Source organism: Papio anubis, chromosome 4, assembly GCF_008728515.1.
Source record: "Papio anubis isolate 15944 chromosome 4, Panubis1.0, whole genome shotgun sequence".
Classification (NCBI taxonomy): Eukaryota; Metazoa; Chordata; class Mammalia; order Primates; family Cercopithecidae; genus Papio; species Papio anubis.
Window position 1 is genome coordinate 139,393,587 of NC_044979.1, and position 21,405 is coordinate 139,414,991.

The 21,405-nt window shown below is 61.9% G+C and overlaps 2 protein-coding genes and 1 long non-coding RNA gene across 12 annotated transcripts; 1 reads left to right on the forward strand and 2 right to left on the reverse strand.

Moving 5' to 3' along the window:
• Positions 1 to 181: 181 nt before the first annotated feature.
• GIGYF1 (GRB10 interacting GYF protein 1) lies at positions 182 to 15,022 on the forward strand. 9 transcript variants are annotated; one of them, XM_021933460.2, is made up of 27 exons: positions 183 to 445; positions 4,967 to 5,537; positions 5,805 to 5,931; positions 6,008 to 6,072; positions 6,215 to 6,320; positions 6,412 to 6,541; positions 6,639 to 6,734; positions 6,906 to 7,017; positions 7,116 to 7,224; positions 7,475 to 7,515; positions 7,699 to 7,869; positions 8,085 to 8,338; positions 8,439 to 8,544; positions 9,039 to 9,176; positions 9,375 to 9,472; positions 9,645 to 9,816; positions 9,923 to 10,089; positions 10,202 to 10,302; positions 10,382 to 10,513; positions 10,611 to 10,711; positions 10,894 to 10,976; positions 11,081 to 11,221; positions 11,295 to 11,516; positions 11,746 to 11,933; positions 12,040 to 12,200; positions 12,287 to 12,450; positions 12,529 to 15,022. In XM_021933460.2, exons 5-27 carry the CDS (start codon positions 6,286 to 6,288, stop codon positions 12,832 to 12,834), a joined length of 3,228 nt encoding a protein of 1,075 aa, XP_021789152.1. In that variant the 5' UTR covers positions 183 to 445; positions 4,967 to 5,537; positions 5,805 to 5,931; positions 6,008 to 6,072; positions 6,215 to 6,285; the 3' UTR covers positions 12,835 to 15,022. The 9 variants fall into 9 exon arrangements, with proteins under 9 accessions (XP_021789153.1, XP_021789152.1, XP_021789150.1 ...); XM_021933458.2 differs by having other exon boundaries at positions 4,967 to 5,223; XM_009199193.2 differs by having other exon boundaries at positions 186 to 445; positions 4,967 to 5,931; positions 12,529 to 12,658; positions 12,751 to 15,022.
• On the reverse strand, positions 7,887 to 9,416 carry LOC116274557. The gene is made up of 3 exons (XR_004183313.1): positions 9,199 to 9,416; positions 8,213 to 8,847; positions 7,887 to 8,106 (listed from the first exon to the last, which is right to left on the reverse strand). It is a non-coding gene; the product is annotated as an uncharacterized LOC116274557 (long non-coding RNA).
• Positions 15,023 to 15,357: 335 nt separating the features above from the next.
• Positions 15,358 to 21,296, reverse strand: GNB2 (G protein subunit beta 2). Of its 2 annotated transcripts, none has more exons than XM_003918892.3 (10): positions 20,583 to 21,296; positions 18,203 to 18,348; positions 17,945 to 17,983; positions 17,721 to 17,827; positions 17,108 to 17,171; positions 16,863 to 17,025; positions 16,705 to 16,771; positions 16,224 to 16,425; positions 15,915 to 16,131; positions 15,358 to 15,833 (listed from the first exon to the last, which is right to left on the reverse strand). In XM_003918892.3, exons 2-10 carry the CDS (start codon positions 18,257 to 18,259, stop codon positions 15,727 to 15,729), a joined length of 1,023 nt encoding a protein of 340 aa, XP_003918941.1. In that variant the 5' UTR covers positions 18,260 to 18,348; positions 20,583 to 21,296; the 3' UTR covers positions 15,358 to 15,726. The 2 variants fall into 2 exon arrangements, with proteins under 2 accessions (XP_003918941.1, XP_031521407.1); XM_031665547.1 differs by having other exon boundaries at positions 18,203 to 18,376.
• Between the last annotated feature and the right edge of the window lie 109 nt (positions 21,297 to 21,405).

Genomic DNA, 21,405 nt, shown 5'->3' on the forward strand with positions numbered 1-21,405 from the left:
AAGGGTCGCGCGTCGCAGGGTCGGAGGAGGTGGGGGAGAAGGGGGCGCTCTGGGGCCGACCCCGCCCGCAGTTGGGGGCCCACGTCACGTGACCAGCCGGGCGCCCGGGTCACGTGCCGGGGCGGGAAGGTGGGGGCTGTCGGGGGCGACTGGCGTCCGGACAGCGGCGCGCGGGGCACGCGAGGAGCGCACGAGGAGAGGCGGCGCAGGCCGGAGCCGCGGAGGGAGGCGGCGGCGGCGGCGGCGGCGGAGGAGGGGGCGGCCCCGCGGCCCCGCGTCCGCGTCACGTGGTGCGAGGCGGGCAGCCATCTTGCTACAAACACAAACACAGAGGAGCGGCCGCCGCGGGAGCGCCAGCGTCCCCTCCCCCGTCGCCGCCGCCGTCCCCGGCCCCAGCCCGCCGCGCGCCGCCCACGCCCCGGACCGGACCCTTGCGCCGCCCGCGGTAAGCGCCCGGCGTTCCCGCGGCCCCCAGCTCACAGCCCGGCCCCGGGGCAGGCCCGCCCCCGACGCCGCGGCGGCCGCGCCGAGCCCGCGAGCTAGCGAAACGCTGGAGCCAGCGCGCGGGCCGCCGACGAGGTTCCCGTCTCCTCCCCGAGGCCGCCGCCGCCGTCGCCGCCCGGTGCGTCCGCCCGCCCTCCCGCCCGCTCCGGCCCCTCCCCGCCGCCGGGACCTCCCCAGAGCCGGCCAGCCTCGGGGAGGCCCCAGGAAGCCGGCGCCCGGCAGGGCGACCGCTCGACCCCCGCGCACCTGGCGCCCCTCCCTGAAGGGCACGGCGTCCTCCCGGGCCGGCCCGCCGCCTTCCAACCCCGCGCTCCTAACGGTCGCCCCCGGGCCTCTGCCAAGCCCTGCTGTGGGCCGCCTGGGGGCCCCCGACCCTAGCGTCCTAAGGTGTCCGGGCCCCGCGCTCCCCGGAGTTCTCCCCAGCGCGCCTTTGGGTTCCCCTCGGAAGGAGCTGGGCCTTGCGGTTCCCCAAGTCCAAGCTTTCCACGACTTTGGCCAACATGGAAGCCTTCTCCTCCACCCAGGCACCTCGCCTGAGTCCTCCTCACCTCCGTTTCCTTTCGCTCCGGCGATCTTAGTGCTGGGTCATTGGGGTCTTCTTCCCAGTTGCACAACCGCGGGAAACACCTTCCATGGTAGAGGCTGCTTTCCCTCCCCGTCCCAGGCCAGGCCCTTCCCAGCTCATGCCCCTCGGTGCAGCAGCTCCCTGGCCACAGCTCTCACACCTTGCCTTAAAAAAAAAAAATTTCCAAGTAACTTTTTGAGAGCCCCTTGTTTGTCTCCTCTTGTTACACAGTCATTACTCGCTTTCCCGGTGAGACTCTAGGTCTGTTGTATCCTAGTGCCAAGAACTGGGAGATGCTACATAAAGACTTGTTAGTTGGATTGAATTTTTTTTTTTTCCAATCACCCAAGCCTTACTTCCCTCTTGCCTTTCAAAGTGTTGTTCTGGAAGATCGTCAGCTTTCCCATCCTCTTTGCACTGCCCCTTCGAGTCCATATAGCAGTTTCTATTTAGAACCCCGCCAACCCCTGGCCTTTGGCATGGAAACACCATCGGTGGTACCAGTAAGGATCTCTTCTTTGCTGTCGACATGGGGGATTTGGGGTTCTTTCTCCTTCCCATCTTTCCTGTGCCTTTTGCAGACTTAGGCTAGCCACCCTCCACCAGGCTAGCCAGCTCTAATCTGATTTTCTTAGATTGTAGGTCTTGGTACCCCAGCGGTCTGTCGTGTCATTGGGAAGGATTTGGGGGTAGACCTGGACTTGGTGTCCCTGCCATTGCCTGGGAACCAGGGGCCCTGAGGGTCCCATGTGGTGGTTAGTCAAGTGGACCATGTGCTTAAACTTCTGAACTAGCTTGTTCTCCTGTTGGACACATCAGTCTTGTGTCCGTGATCTGATGCGTTAGCCCTTTTACATGTGCTATTAGAATTTGGGAATTAAAAAAGAAAAATAGCCCACTATAGAGGAGAGAAGATGAGAGGAGGCGGCTAGATGAAGGAGGTTGAAAGTCTAAAAAATGTGAAATGGCTTCAAACTCACAGAGTAACGCTTGAGAGTTTGGGATGGTCATTACTGCCACCGTGCACACCTCCAGTATTGCATAGAGTGTCGAGGATGTCGGGGCACACTGTCGGAGCAGCTTCCTCCTTGTTTTCCCTGGCTGGAGCCCAAGGCTGGGCAAGTGGGCAAAAGGGATCACAGGAGGTAAAGAGTGAAAATGCTTAAAAACTGTTAACTTGTAGGCAATTGCCAAGTGGTGGTATGATTTGTTGGGATGGCTCAGAGAGGAGAGAGCAGGGATAACTGACCAGCCGCGAGGAATGCGGGCTTGCATCTCTTCTTTAAGCCTCAGCGTCTTCATCCTACCACGCTTGGAGAATCTCCATCCTGAGAAAGGCCCAGGTCCCCTCCAGCAGGCCTGGGGCTGGGCGGTCGCTCCAGTGTTGGGGAACTGGGGACTTTGCTTCTGTTTAAGTGGCACTGTTCTGTGCCAAGGCACAGTGCCCCGTGTTGGAGCTAATTTTAGGGGTGATGGAGTGAGGAGATAATGTTCTTAGCTGAATGTGCACTGGAACCGCCTGTTCTCCGTCTTTTCCTTCTCCCTTGAGTTCTGAGCCCCAGAGAGCGGGCTCCCTTCCCGCGCCCTGGCGCCTGCTGGAGCACCCAGGCCCAGCATGTCCTCGCCCCTTGTCTCCGGCAGGGGGCAGTCTTTCAAAAGCATTGATTCAGATGCTGGGGGACTGAGGGTAGACAGGCCTGAGAAAGAGAAGGGGTGGGGAGGGGGCGAGGCTTGAGGGAAGGGCCAGGGCGGGGGACAGGCTGGAAGGGGCCTGTGAGGAGGAGACCCTTAGCTGAGAAAGCTCAGCCGGAAAAGCTGAGGCGGGCAGGTGGCGGTCCCCCATCCCCCCCGCCACCTCCTGCTCTTGTCTTCATTGGACAGGAATCAGATGCCTGGCTTTGAGAGCTTGCAATAGACAAACTTAGGCAGTTTTTCTTAAAAAAAAAAAATCTGTTCTTTTCTCAAAGATTTCCTCCTGGCAGGATTTCAGATTTCCCTCGTGGGACAGTGTAATTAGGGAATGATATCCCTGCTGTTCAGAGAGGAGAGTGACCCAGCTTTGCACACACCTGGCTTCCCTTGCCTTCCCCTTGGCCCAGTAGACCCCCGAGGGCTCTGCCCGTGCTCGTGGCGCAGAGGAGGGCATCTCAGCACTGGCGTGCTTGGAATCTGGAGTCACATAGCTCTTGGCTGTGGGGATGCCCTGTGCACCCCCTGCCCAGTGGTGACAGCCCAGAATATCTCCAGACTTGGCCAGGAGCCCCCTGAGGAGCAGAGGGGCCCTGAGTCCAGAACCTGTTGGAGGGTGGGAGCCCCATGGTAGCCTGCAGCTGCGCCACTAGTTCCTTTAGTCCAAGGATGGGGCCAGGCACTACCAGCTTCCAGCACCAGACCCTGTTGTGGGGGCACCTAGAGAGTTAACCTCAGTCTCCTGGTTTCTTCCCAAGAAGGCAGGTGGCATGGGCTTTTTCCTGCTCTGGGCCTGCTCTCTCCCCTGTCTTGGTGTCGCTGTCCTCAGGTTGCATGAGCCACTCCCCCTTTGTGTGCCCCTTGCAGCCAAGACACAGTCAGGATGGGGGACTCCAGCCGGAGGCACCCAGGAGAGCTGCCCTTGCTGCGCCTGGCAGGGGGCAGTGTGAGGCCATCACTTTAAGATTTTTTTTGTTTTGTTTTTTGAGACAGTCTTGCTCTGTTGCCCAGGCTGGAGTGTAGGGGCGCGATCTCGGCTCACTGCAACCTCCGCCTCCTGGATTCAAGCAATTCTCCTGCCTCAGCCGCCCAAGTAGCTGGGATTACAGGCACCTACCACCAGGCCCGGCTAATTTTTGTATTTTTAGTAGAGACGGTTTTGCAACGTTGGCCAGGCTGGTCTCAAACTCCTGACCTCAGGTGATCTTCCTGCCTCGGTCTCCCAAAGTGCTGGGTTTACAGGCATGAGCCACCACGCCTGGCCGCTTTTTCTTTTTAAAAAAATGTTTAGAATTGTTTCTGTAGAGTCATGGTCTTGTTCTGTTACTCAGGCTGGTCTCGGACTTCTCTCTCCAAGCCTCCCACAGTGCTGGGATTATAGGTATAAGCCATTGTGCTGGCCAGGTGGTCCCTTTTCTGTTCTACCCTCTCCCACCCTCATGCCTGCAGGATGAGCTTCTGGCCTTCTAGAAGGAATGAACTGGAGGAGGCTCAAAACAGCCTCTCCTGAGGCTGATTTGAAGGAATGTAGGGTGTTTTTCTTGGAGTGGGGAAAACTTAGGTATGCGGTGGTTATCTCCAGATACCTTTTGTTCCCTAAAGCTTTTTTTAAAAAGTGATTATTGTGGTAAAATATACAACAAAATTTGGATACTTTAACTGTCTCTAACTGTGCTGTTCTGTGGCACTGAGTACACTCACATTGGTGTCTGGCCCTGACTACCAGCGGCCCCAGGATCTGCTCCTCAGTTGAAGCTCTGGGCCCTTCAGCAACAGTTCCCTGTCCCCTCAGCCCCTGGTGACTGCCCTTCTACCTTCCTCCCTCAGTGAGTGCCTCCTCTAGAGACCTCATGGAAGAGAAGTAAGGTCTAACTCTCCTTTTTTGGCTGGTCTGTTTCACTTAGCATCATGTCCTCAAGTCTCATCCAGTCCCCAGATTGCTCTAGGAGGCCACCTGCAGTCAGTGACAGGCTGGTGGCTTTGCGTGGCGTGGAGCACACCACCACCGGAGCATCCAGCCGAGGCTGAGGAGGGAGAGGCCCCAGGGGAGGCCACCCTGGCCCTGGGTTGCCTCTGAGCCCTGTGGTTCCCCCTGGGGTGCTGGGACTCTGAGCAGGCCTCGGCATGTCATGGGCTGCTGGCTCAGCTGGGGCTGATGGCCTTTCCCCCTTAGCACCCTGGTGGAACCCCCTTCCTCTTCTTTCCCAGACTGTGGCGTCCTGGAGTTGATGGGAGCTGCAGCACCAAGCCCGGCCAGCCTCCCTCCCAGCCAGTGACAACAGCTCTGCAGCGCCTGGACCCCGCCCACCCGCCTGAGTCCTCTGCCCGGGTCCCCAGGGATGCGCCTCCTCCTGAGAGTCCCCTCCATCGTCCCTTAGAGGAACAGGCTGCCGCTGCACCCCCACCAGCCTCCATTGCCCTGACCTTATTTCTACCTGATGGTGCCAGAGGCTGCTTCCCAGCCGGTATCCTGAGATCCTCGTTCCCTTGGTGGCTTGGTTGTTTCAGCCTCCGTTCTTGATTGGGGGGCGGTGGTCTGGGTGTGATTCCTGTGGGGGAAACCAGCCCGAGGTGCCTTGGCTCAGGCTTGCCTGGAGCCTCGTCATGTACCCGTCTGTGGCCCTAGAATCACCTCCTGCTCCTTTTCACTGGGTTTCTCCCCAGACCAAGCCCCTGGATTTGAGCTTCTGAGCAGCCAACTGTGATTTTTTTCATAAAGGAAAGAATTTTGCTCCTAGATTTATTTCTAATCCTTCTCTCCGTAACTGACCTTTTCTCTGTAAGCTATTTGTGGCTCTAGTGAGTTTTTGCTTGCTTGCTTGTTTTTGTTTTATCTTTGCCCTGAACATCCATCCTGGCCTCGGCTGCCTCCCTCCCTGAGTTCTGCGCTGCACCTCCTGTCTCAGCCTCCCAGAGAGGGTGGTGAGGGTGCTGATGCCCAGAGATACCACCCAGCGAATGGACTTCTCCCGTCATGCAGGGCAGGGCAGGGCTGCCAGCAGAGCCTTGTCCTGAACCCTATCTCCTCCCCCTTGCTCTCCTTAAGGGTCTTTCCCAGATGTGAAGGTCGCTCCCAGGCTCTACTGAGGCCAGACCAATTCCCAGTGGCTTGGGGACCCTTGTTCACTCCAGCATCAGCCCCTGCCCTCCTGCTTCCTGGGCCAGGCTGCCAGGTGAGCCCTGGGCCGAGGGAGGTTGCCCCACGGAGGCTGGAAGGACTCGAGCTTCCCATCTCCTCGCCTCCCCCAGGTCTTTCACCGTCTGGACTCATCTCTGGGTAACTCATGGTGTGAGTGGCCACGTGGCTGGCTCAGGTGAGTCCTTTTAGACCCCAGGTGACCCACCAGCTAGTCCGGGCCGCATTGCCATGCCTACCAGGATGTACCCCGGGGTGTCCTCCCTGCACTTGAAAGGTCTCCTTCATGTGCTGTTCTCCATGGCCCCGTTCCCCGACAGGTGTTTGGAGAGTGAACGCCAGGTCCCCTCCGCCCCACCCCCGGTCTCTCAGAAACACGCCTAGCCCCACGATGGCAGCAGAGACACTCAACTTTGGGCCTGAGTGGTGAGTCATATGTGCCTCGGCTGCCGTGGAGATTCGGGAAAACACAGTCAGGCTGCCCTGACCTGTCTTCTTCTCTCTGTGTCGTGTCCAGGCTCAGGGCCCTGTCTGGGGGCGGCAGCGTGGTCTCCCCACCTCCATCCCCTGCCATGCCCAAATACAAGCTGGCTGATTACCGCTATGGGCGAGAGGAGATGCTGGCCCTCTACGTCAAGGAGAACAAGGTGGGTGCGTGGGCGAGGGTTGTTGGCGGCGGTGGTCTCTGCCCATGGAGGGGATCTGGCAGCATGTGGTGTCTTGGCTGTCCCACCCCACCGCCAGGTCCCAGAAGAGCTGCAGGACAAGGAGTTTGCCGCGGTGCTGCAGGACGAGCCACTGCAGCCCCTGGCCCTGGAGCCGCTGACTGAGGAGGAACAGGTGGGGCCAGGCCAGGAGCTGAGGCTGCGGGGGCCCGGGAGGGGTGGCCGTGAGTCGGGCTAGGAGGAGAGGGGCCTGTGCTGGGGAGACAGGCCGGGAGGGTGCTGTGGGGTGGGAGTGGGGGTGGTCAGGTACCTGGGTCCTCACTCCCTCCCCTGGCTCCCTCCTCAGAGAAACTTCTCCCTGTCAGTGAACAGCGTGGCTGTGCTGAGGCTGATGGGGAAAGGGGCTGGCCCCCCGCTGACTGGCACCTCCCGAGGCAGGGGCAGCACGCGGAGCCGAGGTAGAGGGGTGATGGCGTGTCCCGGGGGCGGGCAGATCAGGGCCCCTGACTTCGAGGACGTGCAGCAGGTTTCAGTGTGCATCTGGCCTCTTATCTAGGCCGTGGCCGCGGTGACAGCTGCTTTTACCAAAGAAGCATCGAAGAAGGTGATGGGGCCTTTGGACGAAGCCCCCGGGAGATCCAGCGCAGCCAGAGCTGGGATGACAGGTGGGGCCGGGAGGGGGTGTGGCATAGAGCAGGGCAGGCCAGGGAGGGAGGCCTGGTTCCTGTTGCTAGAGGGTAACAGAGGCCTACCAGATAAGCCCTGTCAGAGATCCCTGTTCTCCTGACCCCTGGTTTCCTCTGTCCCCTTCCTCCCTCCACTGCCTCAGGGCACAGTGGACAAGGCATGGGGCGGTCGCAAAGGGTGGGTGGGGAGGCTGTACTGTTTTTGACCCACACGTTTCCCCTCCTGCAGAGGCGACAGGCGGTTTGAGAAGTCAGCAAGGCGGGATGGAGGTACGAGGTTGCTGAGGGCAGCGGCCGGGGCAGCGGGGAGGATCAAGATGGGTGGCCCAGTCTGAGGGTGTTTATTTCAGAGGTGCTGGGGGCAGGAGGGCCTGGAGCTGGCCCCCCACGCTTCCTGAGGGTCCAGGTACCACGCTGCCTTTCTGATAACTGCCCCTCTCTTCCATCTCCCAGCACGATGTGGGTTTGAGGAGGGAGGGGCTGGCCCAAGGAAGGAGCATGCCCGCTCAGACAGCGAGAACTGGCGCTCCTTACGGGAGGAGCAGGAGGAGGAGGAGGAGGGCAGCTGGAGGCTTGGGGCAGGGCCCCGGCGAGATGGCGACCGCTGGCGCTCCGCCAGCCCTGGTGAGATTGGGGCCCAGTAGCATTGGTAGGGGCAGTGGGGAGCAGGAACTGTCATGAGAGGGTGGGCTCCTGTAGCCCCTGGGAGGTAGCAGAGGCTGGCTGGTGTGGGAGTGACTGGGACAGCAGCCCTGGAGGTGCTCCGTGAGCTGCAGCAGAGAGGGCCGCCAGCTTCGCTTGGGTACCCACTCTTCTTCTCCCTGACTTTTCCTGCGCAGATGGCGGTCCCCGCTCTGCTGGCTGGCGGGAACATGGGGAACGGAGGCGCAAGTTTGAATTTGATTTGCGAGGGGATCGAGGCGGGTGTGGTGAAGAGGAGGGGCGGGGAGGGGGAGGCAGCTCTCACCTGCGGCGGTGCCGAGTGCCTGACGGCTTTGAGGAGGACAAGGATGGGCTCCCAGAGTGGTGCCTGGACGATGAGGATGAAGAAATGGGCACCTTTGATGCCTCTGGGGCCTTCTTGCCTCTCAAGGTATCTGCGAGGAGGCGAGGGTGGGAACCTGCCCTGCTGGGGTCCTCTTCCTCCTCACCCACTCAGCTGTTCTCTGCCCCCCCACCCCTGCCCCATGCAGAAGGGCCCCAAGGAGCCCATTCCTGAGGAGCAGGAGCTGGACTTCCAAGGGCTGGAGGAGGAGGAGGAGCCTTCCGAAGGGCTAGAGGAAGAAGGGCCTGAGGCAGGTGAGCCTGTGGGGTGCCCAGCGGGCCTGGGGCCAGGCCAGACTGGCATGGGGGTTCTTTGCCAGGCTGGGCACTTGCTGCCCACCTACCTGTAGGATCAGGCTACTTAGAAGTGGAAGAAGAGTGTTGAGAGGTTGAGAGGAACCAGGGGTTAGCAGAGCCATGTCTTCAAGGCAGTGTACCAGATAGAAATCAGGCATAATCAGAATGACCTTTGAAAGTCCCTTGAAGAAACTGCAGAACCTGGGGTGAAGTCTGCGGGGTTGTATGGTGTTGTGCAGTGTTGATACGTTCCTGCTGCGTCTGGCACATGGAGGCAAGGGTCAGGGCACCGCATTCCCGCTCCACCATTAGTTGAGTTGACCCAAGTGAAGTGGCGGACTTGGCCTGGGGGAGGGTGACCCGCGGGTCCAGCCACACACTCAAGGGTTTGTGCTCACTCGCGTGGCAGGCCCAGCCCTTGGTTCTGAACTCTGGCCATCTTCCTCTTCTAGGTGGGAAGGAGCTGACCCCACTGCCTCCTCAGGAGGAGAAGTCCAGCTCCCCGTCCCCACTACCCACCCTGGGCCCACTCTGGGGGACAAACGGGGATGGGGACGAAGCTGCAGAGAAAGAGCCCCCAGTGGCCGAAGGTAGGAAGGGAGGATGACCTACCTCCCGGGTGCCCTGGGGCTGTGAGAGAAAGTGGTCCTCTCTTGTGGGGGTGGGCACACAGGGCATTCACATTGAGGAGCCATGACAAGAGCTCAGTGTTCTGGAGTGAGGGTGGGCGGAGGCTATCTTGTCTCCTTGCCGCTCTCCCTTCCACCTCCTGTCCTCATGCCTTCCAGATGATATTCGGGGGATCCAGCTGAGTCCTGGGGTGGGCTCCCCTGCTGGCCCACCTGGAGATCTGGAGGATGATGAAGGCTTAAAGCACCTGCAGCAGGTGTGGGGGCCTGAGAAAGTGGGAGGGACCCTTCACACTTCTCCTGACCACCTGACCTGCTTGGCCCCGGCCCCGGCCCCAGCTCAAGCTCCATCCCCATCCCAAGCTCCATCCCCATCCTGATGGTGCTGAGATTGGCAGCTGAGACTTTCTTCTCTTCCTGGGCTTCCAGGAGGCAGAGAAGCTGGTGGCCTCCCTGCAGGACAGCTCCTTGGAAGAGGAGCAGTTCACAGCTGCCATGCAGACCCAGGGCCTACGCCATTCTGCAGCCGCCACTGCCCTCCCGCTCAGCCATGGAGCTGCCCGGAAGTGGTTCTACAAGGATCCGCAGGGCGAGATCCAAGGTACTTGTGTGGGATGGGAGGGCTGCTCAGGGCCATTCTGGTTCAGGGTGTCTCTGGCCTACCCTGTGACCACAGTGGTTCTCCTGCTCCCTTGCTCCCTGTCCAGGCCCCTTCACGACACAGGAGATGGCAGAGTGGTTCCAGGCTGGCTACTTCTCCATGTCACTGCTGGTGAAGCGGGGCTGTGATGAGGGCTTCCAGCCTCTAGGCGAGGTGATCAAGATGTGGGGCCGTGTGCCCTTCGCCCCAGGGCCCTCACCACCCCCACTGCTGGTGAGCCGCCTCTCCCCTGCATGGAGGGACAGGGTGTAAGGGGTGCGGGCAGGAGTCCAGCAGAGTCCCCTCTTCGCTGCTGCGGGCACTGGCCGAACTCTCACCCGAGCAGGGAAACATGGACCAGGAGCGGCTGAAGAAGCAGCAGGAGCTGGCCGCGGCTGCCTTGTACCAGCAGCTGCAGCACCAGCAGTTTCTTCAGCTGGTCAGCAGGTATGGGGGGCCTGGGATGGGTTGGGAGAAGGCCCGGAGCTGGCTCTGTGGCCCACCACCTCCACTGTCCCATTTGCAGCCGCCAGCTCCCACAATGCGCGCTTCGAGAAAAGGCAGCTCTGGGGGACCTGACGCCGACGCCGCCGCCGACGCCGCAGCAGCAGCAGCTCACGGCATTCCTGCAGCAGCTCCAGGCGCTCAAACCCCCCAGGTGCGTGGCGCATGCTAGCCCTCAGGATACAGGGTAGGGAACGGGGACAGACCAGAGATGGATTTGGGGTCCTGAGAATCCACGATTTGCTCCTCAGAGGCGGGGACCAGAACCTGCTCCCGACGATGAGCCGGTCCTTGTCGGTGCCGGATTCGGGCCGCCTCTGGGACGTACATACCTCAGCCTCATCACAGTCAGGTGTGTGGCCTGTCTGGCCCCCACCCCCAAGGCAGTCTCCGGGTGAACTGGGGTCCGGGGTCTGCTCCCCACCCTTGCACCCCTAGTTGCCATTCTGGCTGGGGAGCCCACTGCTGCGGCTGGACTGGATCAGTGGGCCCAAGTGCCCACCTGCAGCTGCCTCTGCCCCCTGCCCCCTGCAGGTGGTGAGGCCAGTCTTTGGGACATACCAATTAACTCTTCGACTCAGGGTCCAATTCTAGAACAACTCCAGCTGCAACATAAAGTGAGTAGGCATCTTGGGGCTGAGGCCCTGGGAATGAAAGGGTGGACTGAGGCAGGCCCCAAGCTGTTCCCTGCAGCTCTCCCCTGATCAGTCACTGGTCTCAGTTCCAGGAGCGCAGAGAAGTGGAGCTCAGGGCGAAGCGGGAGGAAGAGGAACGCAAGCGCCGGGAGGAGAAGCGCCGCCAGCAGCAGCAGGAGGAGCAGAAGCGGCGGCAAGAGGAGGAAGAGCTGTTTCGGCGCAAGCAGGTGGGTGCTCCCGAGCCTCAGCTGGCTGGGGAGAGAGCCCTCGTCAGGTCCCCTCACTGTGTCCCCCTCTTAGGTACGGCAGCAGGAGCTGTTGCTGAAGTTGCTACAGCAGCAGCAGCAGGCAGTCCCCGTGCCCCCTGCGCCCAGCTCCCCGCCCCCACTCTGGGCTGGCCTGGCCAAGCAGGGGCTGTCCATGAAGACACTCCTGGAGTTGCAGCTGGAGGGCGAGCGGCAGCTGCACAAACAGCCCCCACCTCGGGAGCCAGCTCGGGCCCAGGCCCCCAACCACCGAGTGGTGAGCAGGCCAGGAACCTCCGACCCCCCCCATGTGGTTTCCAGGGTGGCATAGGGAGGGGGATCACTAAGCCCAGACTTGTGCAGCCCAAACCCCAGCCCCTCCTGTGATGGCAACAGCTCTTGTGGCCCTCGCCTCACCCCTCTCCCTTTGCCACCTAAAGAAGCCTCCCTGTCTGCTTTTCTGGGGTGCCTTTCTTTGAGCCACTCTGATCTTCTGCCATCTGTAGCAGCTTGGGGGCCTGGGCACTGCCCCCCTGAACCAGTGGGTGTCTGAGGCTGGGCCGCTGTGGGGCGGGCCAGACAAGAGTGGGGGCGGCAGCAGCAGCCTGGGGCTCTGGGAGGACACCCCCAAGAGCGGCGGGAGCCTGGTCCGCGGCCTCGGCCTGAAGAACAGCCGGAGCAGCCCATCTCTCAGGTGGGCGTGGCACCTGGAGGCTTGGGGTGGCCCTGGGAGGGAAGGTGGCAGACTCTCCCGCCCCTTGCCAGCTGATTTCCGACCCTGACTCACCCATCCCTTTCAGTGACTCGTACAGCCACCTATCAGGTCGGCCCATTCGCAAAAAGACGGAGGAAGAAGAGAAGCTGCTGAAGCTGCTGCAGGGCATCCCCAGGCCCCAGGATGGCTTCACCCAGTGGTGTGAGCAGATGCTGCACACACTGAGCGCCACAGGCAGCCTGGACGGTGCGTGAGCGGCGCCCAGGAAATGGGCGGGGCCTGGGGCTCCGGACCTGGCCAGGGGGCCCTGACAGCCCTCGCTCATCCTGCAGTGCCCATGGCTGTAGCGATCCTCAAGGAGGTGGAATCCCCCTATGATGTCCACGATTATATCCGTTCCTGCTTGGGGGACACGCTGGAAGCCAAAGAATTTGCCAAACAATTCCTAGAGCGGAGGGCCAAGCAGAAAGCCAGCCAACAGCGGCAGCAGCAGCAGGTGAGGCACCCGGCACCAGTAGCTGGGGTGGGCTTGCCTGGCACTTCTTGACCTTCACCCTCCTCTCCGTTGCCTTAGGAGGCGTGGCTGAGCAGCGCCTCCCTGCAGACGGCCTTCCAGGCCAACCACAGCACCAAACTCGGCCCCGGGGAGGGCAGCAAGGCCAAGAGGCGGGCACTGATGCTGCACTCAGACCCCAGCATCCTGGGTGAGCTGGGCTGGGGCAGGAGCGGGACTTCCTTGGCACAGGGCAGGAGGAGCCCAGGAGAGAGCTCAGACCCAGCTTCTCCCCGGCTTCAGGGTACTCCCTGCACGGATCTTCTGGTGAGATCGAGAGCGTGGATGACTACTGACCAGCCCGGACCCCCAGCCCCTGGGCTGTAGGCCAGGGCAGCTGCGGCGGCATGGACCGAGGGTCCCAGCCTGCAGGCTCCCCGCAGGGAGCAGAGGAGGAGGCAGGGGCGGGGTCCCCAGCACTTGTTACAAACACACGATGCACCTTAACTCACCCACCACGAGGCACTTTACAGACTGGGGGAGGGGGTTTTCTTTTTATTTTTTTTTTTTAATTTTAAACGACTTTGAAGAAAAGTTAGGAGAGGCAAAAATATTGTTAAAAACTAGACTCTAAACACCCCTTCCCGCTGTGAGGATAGTGGGTGTGACGATGGAAGGTCCACAGAGGATTTTTGTTTTTTGTTTTTTTAAGAAAAAAGAAAAATGAAAAAAAAATGGTTAGGAGGCTGAAAGAAAAAACACACTGTTATTTTGGGGCAGTGGGGACACAGGCTCCGTGGACCTGTCCTGCCTGGCCCCCAAGGCCACACTTACCCCCCCGGAAGGTGGGCCATGGGGTAACTAGAGGCTGAAGGCCAGCAGTTTGCACAGGAGGCCTGTCTGAGCCCCGCCCACTGGACCCGCTGTGAGCAGCTCCTTTCGCCAGGGCTGGCTGAGGTGTCCGGGGTGGGGCCAAAGTAGCCCCTTGGCTTCGCTGCTTTGGGGGACAGTTGCACAAATTGGAAGAGCTGCCCCAGCTCTCTGGCTGCCATCCTGTGCTGGCTGAGTAGATGGGAGGGGCCAGGCTGTGCCAACCTCTCTGGCTGGCAGGGTGGGGCAGCAGGACTCTGACTCTGGCCCTGGTGAGGGGCGTCCCCCACCGCTGCCATTTTGGGGGACACCCTGGGTTTGAACCTGAAAGCCCTAGTTCTCTGCCTTGCCACGTGAATGTATTCTTTGGGCCGCAAGCCCCCACCTCACCCCTGCCTGGCTCCTGCCTCACCTCTGTGAGCGGCGGGGGTGGATGATTGCTCCCGAGGCTGCAGAGAGAAGGCTGAGGTGTTTCTCCCGTGAAGGGGGCAGGAGGAGGGGCCTCAAAGGCAAGGAGTGGGTGGCTTTGGGCTTAGGGTTGCAGTGGAGAGGCTGCCACCTGGGGCCCCAGCCTGCAGCCAGCTTGTGAGGTATGGACCACCCAGCTCTGCACCTGACCCCTCCGCCGACCAAATGGGAGAGGAGCAGGAGGTCTCCCGGGTCTGATATGATGCGCTTTTTACCGTTGGGTAAGGTTGGGGTGAAGAGAAGCGTGCGGCTCCTGGGTCAAGGGAAGCTGCCCCTTCTATTGCTCACCCACTTCTTATTCCCAGTCCCCTACTTGGGTTCGTCTCCACCCATTTTGGGTTTTGTAAGTTTTGTCTTTTGGGTTTCTCATCCAGCTCCTCCCATTGACCTCATTGCTCAGAGTGCAGTATTAGGGCAAGGCTCCGCCACTGCCTCCCTCCATGAATGTATTTCTCTCTCCTGCCCTGGGGACGTGGGGAGTGGCCCCTTTCTTTCCCCATCTAGCCCCAGAAAGATGGTGTTTGGTTTTTGTTGTTAGGGTTTTTTTGTTTTTTTGTTTTTTTTTTTTTTGCACCAAAGTGGCAACTAGGTCAGTGTTGGGGGATCAAGCTGGCCTCGGGGTGGGGGGCCCCCACCTGCTTCTCCCTGGTTCCCACAGTGTTAGCGTCCCTGAAAAGACAATATTCTCTCTAAAGCAATAAGGGGTGACGGGCCGGGGGAAGTGTTTGCTGCTGCTGGCCCCCAGCTCCCCTTCCCTCTCGCCAGGTGTGGGGGAGACTCCTGTTGTGACTGAATGTAACCCCCCCACCCCTGCCGCAGCCAATGCAGGGGAAGGGGGACACTCTTCCTGTCTCTTCCTGCCCCTTCTCCCCAGCTAAAGAGACTTTGGATTTAGGGGGCCCATGAGCCTGGAGAGGCCTTAACCCTGTGAGGAAGTATAGGGGGAGCCCTCTCCCACCCCCATCCCTTTCTGAGAGTGGTCAATGTTTACAAGCCCCTGAGCCCCCCTGCCCAGGGACTCAGACCCTGTTGCTGTCCTTCCCCCGGCCCCGGTCTTCCTGGGCCCTCGCTGCTCCCCTGCCCTTCCTGGGGTTGGGGTGGGTGCAGGGGTCGCCGTGTTCCCTGTCTGCCTTGTACCCACAATCTCCCTGCCCCCTCTCCACCCTGTGTGACTTCCCTCTTTACCTGCTCCTGTAAATACTCCCTTCTCCCAATAAAACTTGGTGTGTGTTCTCCCGTTCCGCCTCCGCTGCTCGTTATCTGGGGAGAGCCATGGGGATGAGTGGCTCTGCGCAGAGTTGGGAACTAGGAGCTCCGAGCAGGGTCCACCTGGTCAGGCTGGCTCTGGTCAGCAGCCTGATGGGGGAGACCACGGCAGGGGGCTGTTTATCCAACAACCTCTGGATGGAAGGCTTTGGGCTGGGGTTTCGGCTTTGCTCTGAGGGAGAGTGCAGACCCTGTCCCCAGCCCCAGCTGCCTGGTGGGCCCCATACCCTCCCCACCACCCACACCCCCAGCAGCCCTCAGGCAGCAAAGTTCAGAAACAAGGACACAGCAAGGGCAGAGACCAGGTACAGAGTTGGAATTGGCTCCTTTATGGAAAAACTGAAAATATAATAAAAATTAAAATAAAACCAGTTTTAAAAAAGCCAGCCCCTGGGGTTTCCACCTCCTGCCTCTGGCCCTCCAGAGGGGTGAGGCCCCAACCCCAGGGCAGCAGAAGGATGAGGGCCTCCTGCCCCTCCTTTTCCCCCATTCCATCCCCTTTTTATCTCCACAGTGGGGGCCCCGGGAGGAACCAAACCTGGGTGGGAGGGCAGGGACCCAAGGCCCCGTGGCCCAGGGAAGGGGGCTGGGAGTGCGCCCAGCCCCTCAGCCCTGGCCTGTAGTGTGGGCGTGGGCAGGGCCCCTCCCGGCCTGGGCCCAGCAGGGGTGGGGCCGTTAGTTCCAGATCTTGAGGAAGGAGTCCCAGGAGCCAGTGGCCACAGCCATGCCATCGTCGGTGACCCCAAGGCAGCTCACACGGTTGTCGTGGCCAGCGAGGACCCCTGTGAGGAAGGGAGAAGTCAGAACCCATTTGGCCTAGGCTCCAGGTCCCCACCCGCCCAGCCTGGGCCCCCAGCTCTCACCTGCACGGTCGCCCTTCATGGCATCCCAGATGTTGCAGTTGAAGTCGTCGTAGCCAGCGAGCAGCAGCCGGCCGCTGCGCGAGAAGGCAACAGAGGTGATGCCACAGATGATGTTGTCATGGGAGTACATGAGGAGCTCCTGATCGGCCCGCAGGTCGAAGAGGCGGCACGTGGCGTCATCAGAGCCGGTGGTGAAGGCATAGCCGTTGGGGAAGAACTGCAGGACACGGGACCGGGATGGGGTGAGGGCGAGGGGCAGGGCCAGGAGCCTGGTGGAGAGGGCCTGGCCCAACTCGCCCCAGAACTCACAGCCACCGCGTTGATGTCGGATTCGTGGCCGATGAAGGTCTGTCGGCACATGGAATCCCGTACGTCCCACAGCTTGATAGAGGCATCACAGGCACCTGACACAAACGTGCGGCCATCGGGAGCCAGGGACAGGGACATCACATCCCCACTGTGTCCAGCAAAACCCACTGTCTGCTGGCCTGTCTCAATGTCCCACAGGGCACTGGAGAGGTGACAGGAAGAAGGAAAAGATAAGAGACGGGGCAAAGAACAGAGTCCCTGCCCTCCCCGCCCCACCATGTGAGCCCAACCCTGTGAAAGGGTTCAGGGAGGTTCTTGTCAGAGCCTTAGGTGGGGAGGGGATGCATCCCTCCCTGACCCCCTTAGTGCCCACCAGGAGAGAGAGACTACAGTGCACGCTGCGTGCTGAGCACTGGGACAGTGGCCCCTGAGGCAGGAAGTGTGAGTTCACCCAGACTGTTCAGCCCTGGCAGAGCCTCACCAGGTGGTATCCCCAGAGCTGGTGATGATTTGGTTGTCATCCAGGAAGCGGCAGCACGACAGGTACCCTGGGGAAGGAGCTGGTCAGCCAGGTCTCCACACGGAGGGCAGTGCACCTCCCGACCCCAAAAAGGGTGCTAGCCGGGCCAGGCCCCTCACCAGTGTGGCCAGGCAGTTCCCGGCTGACCCTGACGTTGCCCTCCCGGGTCTTGAGGCTGTAGATGGAGCAGATGTTGTCCAGCCCCCCACAGGCCACAAAGTTCCCTGAGGGCGCATAGGCACAGGTCATGACCCAGGAGGAGCGCAGCGGGATGGCGTGAACCTGTGGAGCAGAGGCAGCGCCAGGGTCAGAGCCAGTCAGGGCCCTGTGACCCTGCCCCACCCCCCAGCCCGCACCACCCTACCTTGTTGGTGGTGTAGCTGTCCCAGATGATGAGCTTCCCATCCTGGGAGGCGCTGACCAGCAGCCTGGTGGGAAATGGTGCAGGGAGAGCAGAAGGATGCCATGAAAGCAAGACACACCCCCTTCCCATTGCGTAGGAGAAGGTAGGGTCTCTGTTGTCCAGGCTGGAGTGCAGTGGCACCATCACAGCTCACTGCAGCCTGGAATTCCTAGGCTCAAGTGATCCTCCCATCTCAGCCTCCCCCACATAGCTGGGACTACAAGGCGAGCACCACCACACCCGGCTCATTTTTCAATTTTTACTAGAGACAGGGTCTCACTATGTTGCCCAGGCTGGTCTCAAAACTCCTGAGCTCAAGTGATCCTGCCCTGGCCTCCCCACATGCTGGGATTACAGGTATGAGCCACCTGAGAGACAGTCTCCAGCTGCAGCCCACAAGTTCTCACGAGCATGGTCCTGCCTGTCCAGGTCTGGCGGGCATGTCTGGGAGTCACCTTATTTCCAGACATACTCTGGGTATTCTGGTGGCCTACTCACCCCACCAGATCGGAGGCTGCTCCCACAGCCTGCTAGAAAGTCGGCCCACAGCGCCAGCCCACACACACACACACACCTTGAGTCAGTCCCCCAGTGCATGGCATAGATCTTTGCCAGGTGCCCACGGAGGGTCCTCCGGGTCCTCATCTGGATTCTCCCCACTGGGTCCAGCCCAGCTGTGATCTGGAGGTAGAGACAGAATGGGCTCAGGGAGGCCCAGGTAGCAGGACTGCAGTGAGCAGCGGCCTCCGATCCTTGCCCTCCAACCCCAGTCACCTCCTGACCACCGAGTGCCCTCACCTGGGTCAGTGTTGAGTCCCCACATGCTTTTCGGGCATCCTATAGGGAATGGCAGAGCCAAAGAGATGCAAGAGACGGTAGGATGGGTAGGAGAGGGCGAGAAGACAGGAGTGGACAAAATCAGATTCTGAGCCACTAAGGAGCCCTCCCTCCCCCTTCCCCCACCAACACCCTCACCCAGCCCGGTCCAGGGCACCGGGAGGTGTACACACCTCCCGGCCCATACCGCACCAGGCCCATACCGCATCAGGCCCTCACCCGGATCTGGTTCCGGAGCTGCTCGGCCTCCTGTCTCAGTTGCTCCAGCTCACTCATGGCGCCGGGCCCGTGGGGCGGGGTTGGGGGCGGCTGGGGGCCGCGGGACGGGGGCTGGGGGAGGCAGCTCCTGGCCGCTGGCCCGAGGCCTGGGGGATGCAGGGCTGACGTCAGGCCCTAGGCCGCCGGGGAAGTGGGGGGAAAGGCGGGGTTGCAGCACGGCCCGGAAGGGGTAAGCAAGGGGAGGGGGGAGGGGCGGCGGCACAACCAGGGTCTCCGGCAACGGAGACGTCGCCGAGTAAGAGCCGACTTCCCCAATCTTCCTCCCGCCCCCCGGAAACGGAGCGGGAAGTGCAAGAGGAAGCGCAGGGGAAACCCCTCCCTCGGACACAGCCCGGGCGGGACACCCGCGGCAGGAACTGGGGGGGGGGTGTCCCTTCGAAAACAGACCTGGCGTCTGCCCCAGCCCGCACCGGCACCGCCCTCCAAGCACCTAATTTTAAAAGGGGAGGTGCCTCTTGAAATTCACCCCACAAGGCGCACACCCTCCACACACACCCCCAGCTTCGACGGTGGCGGGTGGGGGGGAGCGACCAGAGGGGGAAGCTAGGCTGTTCGTGGGGTTGCCTAGGCAACCGTCACCCGGACCGAGAGCACCTCATTGGTGAAATGCCCCCACCCTAGCCCCGTTGCCAAGGCAACCGCATCCACGGCTGAGACCTGTAGGGTGGGTGACCCCACCCCCGGCCCCATCGCCCCCGCCCGACCCAGGCTCCCGCCCCTCCCCAGAACCGGCCCGGGTGGCTGTTTACAGGATTTGGGAAAAGCCGATTGGGAGCTAATAGGTTCTGGACAGCTCACCCCGGATAATCCCTGGTCCGGCTGCGCCCCATTAGCCGTCCGCCGCGGGTGGGGGTGACAACGGCGGGGAAGGCAGCCCCGAGCCGCTGCTCCCTCCAGCGCAGAGACCGCCCGCCCCGCCGCGCCCGCAGAAAGCCCGTGGGAGCCGCTCTCGAGTAATTACGGCTCCGCAACGAGGTCCCCGGCCCCGAGGCGCGGAGCTGCTCTCTCCCAGGCGCGGGCGGGAGGCCCCAGGCGGCCTGGCCCCGGCGCCCTGGACACCTGGGGGGCCCAGCCAGCGGGCTCGCGCCCGGGCCCCAGAGGCTTGGCTGGCTCCGCTCCGGGCGCCTGAGTCCTTCCCCACCCGCGGGACACCTGTGCGATCCGGCCGTACACACTGCACTCGGCCGACCCAGGTGTCCCCCACCCAGCTCCCACTTCCCCCAGGCACAGGGCGTTCCTATTCCCCACTGACATTTCCCCTCCTTGTAAGTTCAGCTTTCTACGCCAGTGCCAGGGGGTGACCCTCAAAATCGGGGTGTGGGGGGGGCGCAGGCAGAACTCCTTACTCCACCCAACCCCCAGGCCCGCACAAAGCCTCTTCCAGCTACTAGCAGCCCAGGCCTGGCGGCACCGCCGGAGGCCCAGGGCAGAAGGAAGCAGGGCTGGAGGAAGAAACTGGGGGCGGGGGCGACGCTCTCAGCCCTCGGTCCCCATCACCCCGCAGGGCCCTCAGCAGCCCCCAGATTCTAGGGATATAGCAGCCAGGGTCCCATAGAGAAATGGGGGTGCCACCGCCTCCGCAGGTCTGGCGGGGCCCAGGAGAGGTGACGGGAGGGTCCCTGGATCTCGCAGCTGGAAGGCGCGGGCTGGTGCGGCGCTGCGAAGCGCAGTGGGCCTGGCCCTCCAGCCCCCACGACCTCCATTTTGCCCAAAAGAAAGCTGGGCGGGGGGCGGGTGCCTGGGAGCTGGGCTTCGGGTGGGGATCTGTAAAGGGAATAGGGCGCCGAGGGCTCCGGTTTTGGGGACTGGGGCCAGAAACCACGAGCAGAACCCAAATCAGGGGTAGGGTGGAGACTAAAGGAAGGGTGGCGCGCGGCCTTGCCTGCTTCTCCCCGATTTTGGGGTTGTGCAAGGCGAGGGCCGGCAGGGGTGCGACAGTGGAGGACACGAGGGGTGCTCCCCAGGGGCAGGCGGGAGGGTGGCGGTGGGGAAAGGGGGCGGGGCGGGGCCTAGAGGAAGCCCCGAATTTAGCCCCCCAACTTCCAAGGGAGCAAGAGGCAGTCGGGGCTGGGCTGGGGTCTGGGGTCGGGCAAAAACTTCGCTGATGGTGCGGGGAAGTGCACGCACCGTGGGGGGCGAGGGTCCCCCCCAGTTCCCCTTCCGGGTTTGGGAGCGACGGGGCCAGATAGGAAGGGAGGGGAGGTCTGGGGAGTTACGTCCGCTCCCAGGAGGCCAGCCCGGGGAGACCGAAGGAAGAGAGGTTCCCCTGCGGGAAATTGGGGCTGGGGGGCGCGAGGACTCCTTTTGCCAGCGGAGGTACCTGTGGCGGTGGGACTCTGCGGCGGGGTCGCTAGCGGCGCGCGGGCGGCGCTGTCTTCCTCCGCGGCGGAGGCGGCGGCGGCGGCGGCGCGGATGGATTTCCTCAGTGGCCCCAACCCCGCCGCCAGCGCTGCCTCCCCAGAGCGGAGGGATCCCGCCCGCCAGTGACGCGGCTGCCGCCGCCGCGCCCAAGACCCGGCTGGGCGAGACCAACGCCTCGCACTTGGGGGAAGCCAGGAGACAAAACCCCACCGAGGGGGCAAAGACGGTCCCAGTGGCTTCCAAGGATCTCACCCTCACGCTATGTGGACGCAAACCGTACTCAAAGGGTTTGCTTCCCGGAAAGCAGTAAGACATCCCCCCTCTGGGACTGGAGGAGGTGGTACTGGCACATGAGGAGGGTGAGACCGCTTGCGGGTCACGTGATCGGTCTCCCGCCCCGCCTTGATTGGGTGGCTCCAGACTGGGAAGGGGAGTTCGACGCCCCATTTCCCGGTTGGGCCACGCCCCGGCCCTGAGGAGGCCACGCCCCCTCATCAGTGGGCGGGGCTAAAGAGACCTGGACGGGGCCCGCCTCGAGGCGGCTCGAAGAAGAAGCGCGATTCCGAGAAAGTCCCCGAGCGTGAATGGGTACGGGCTGATGCGGGCGCCCCGGGAATGCCATGAGAAGGGTCGTGCCCAGGCATTTCCTCAGCTTCGCCCACTGGGCTTTTGTAGACCTTTCAGGGCTTGCCACTGTAATAACAACTCATATTTATTGAGTTCCACACTTTTTTTTTTGAGACGGAGTCTGTCTCCCAGGCTGGAGTGCGATCTCTACTCAC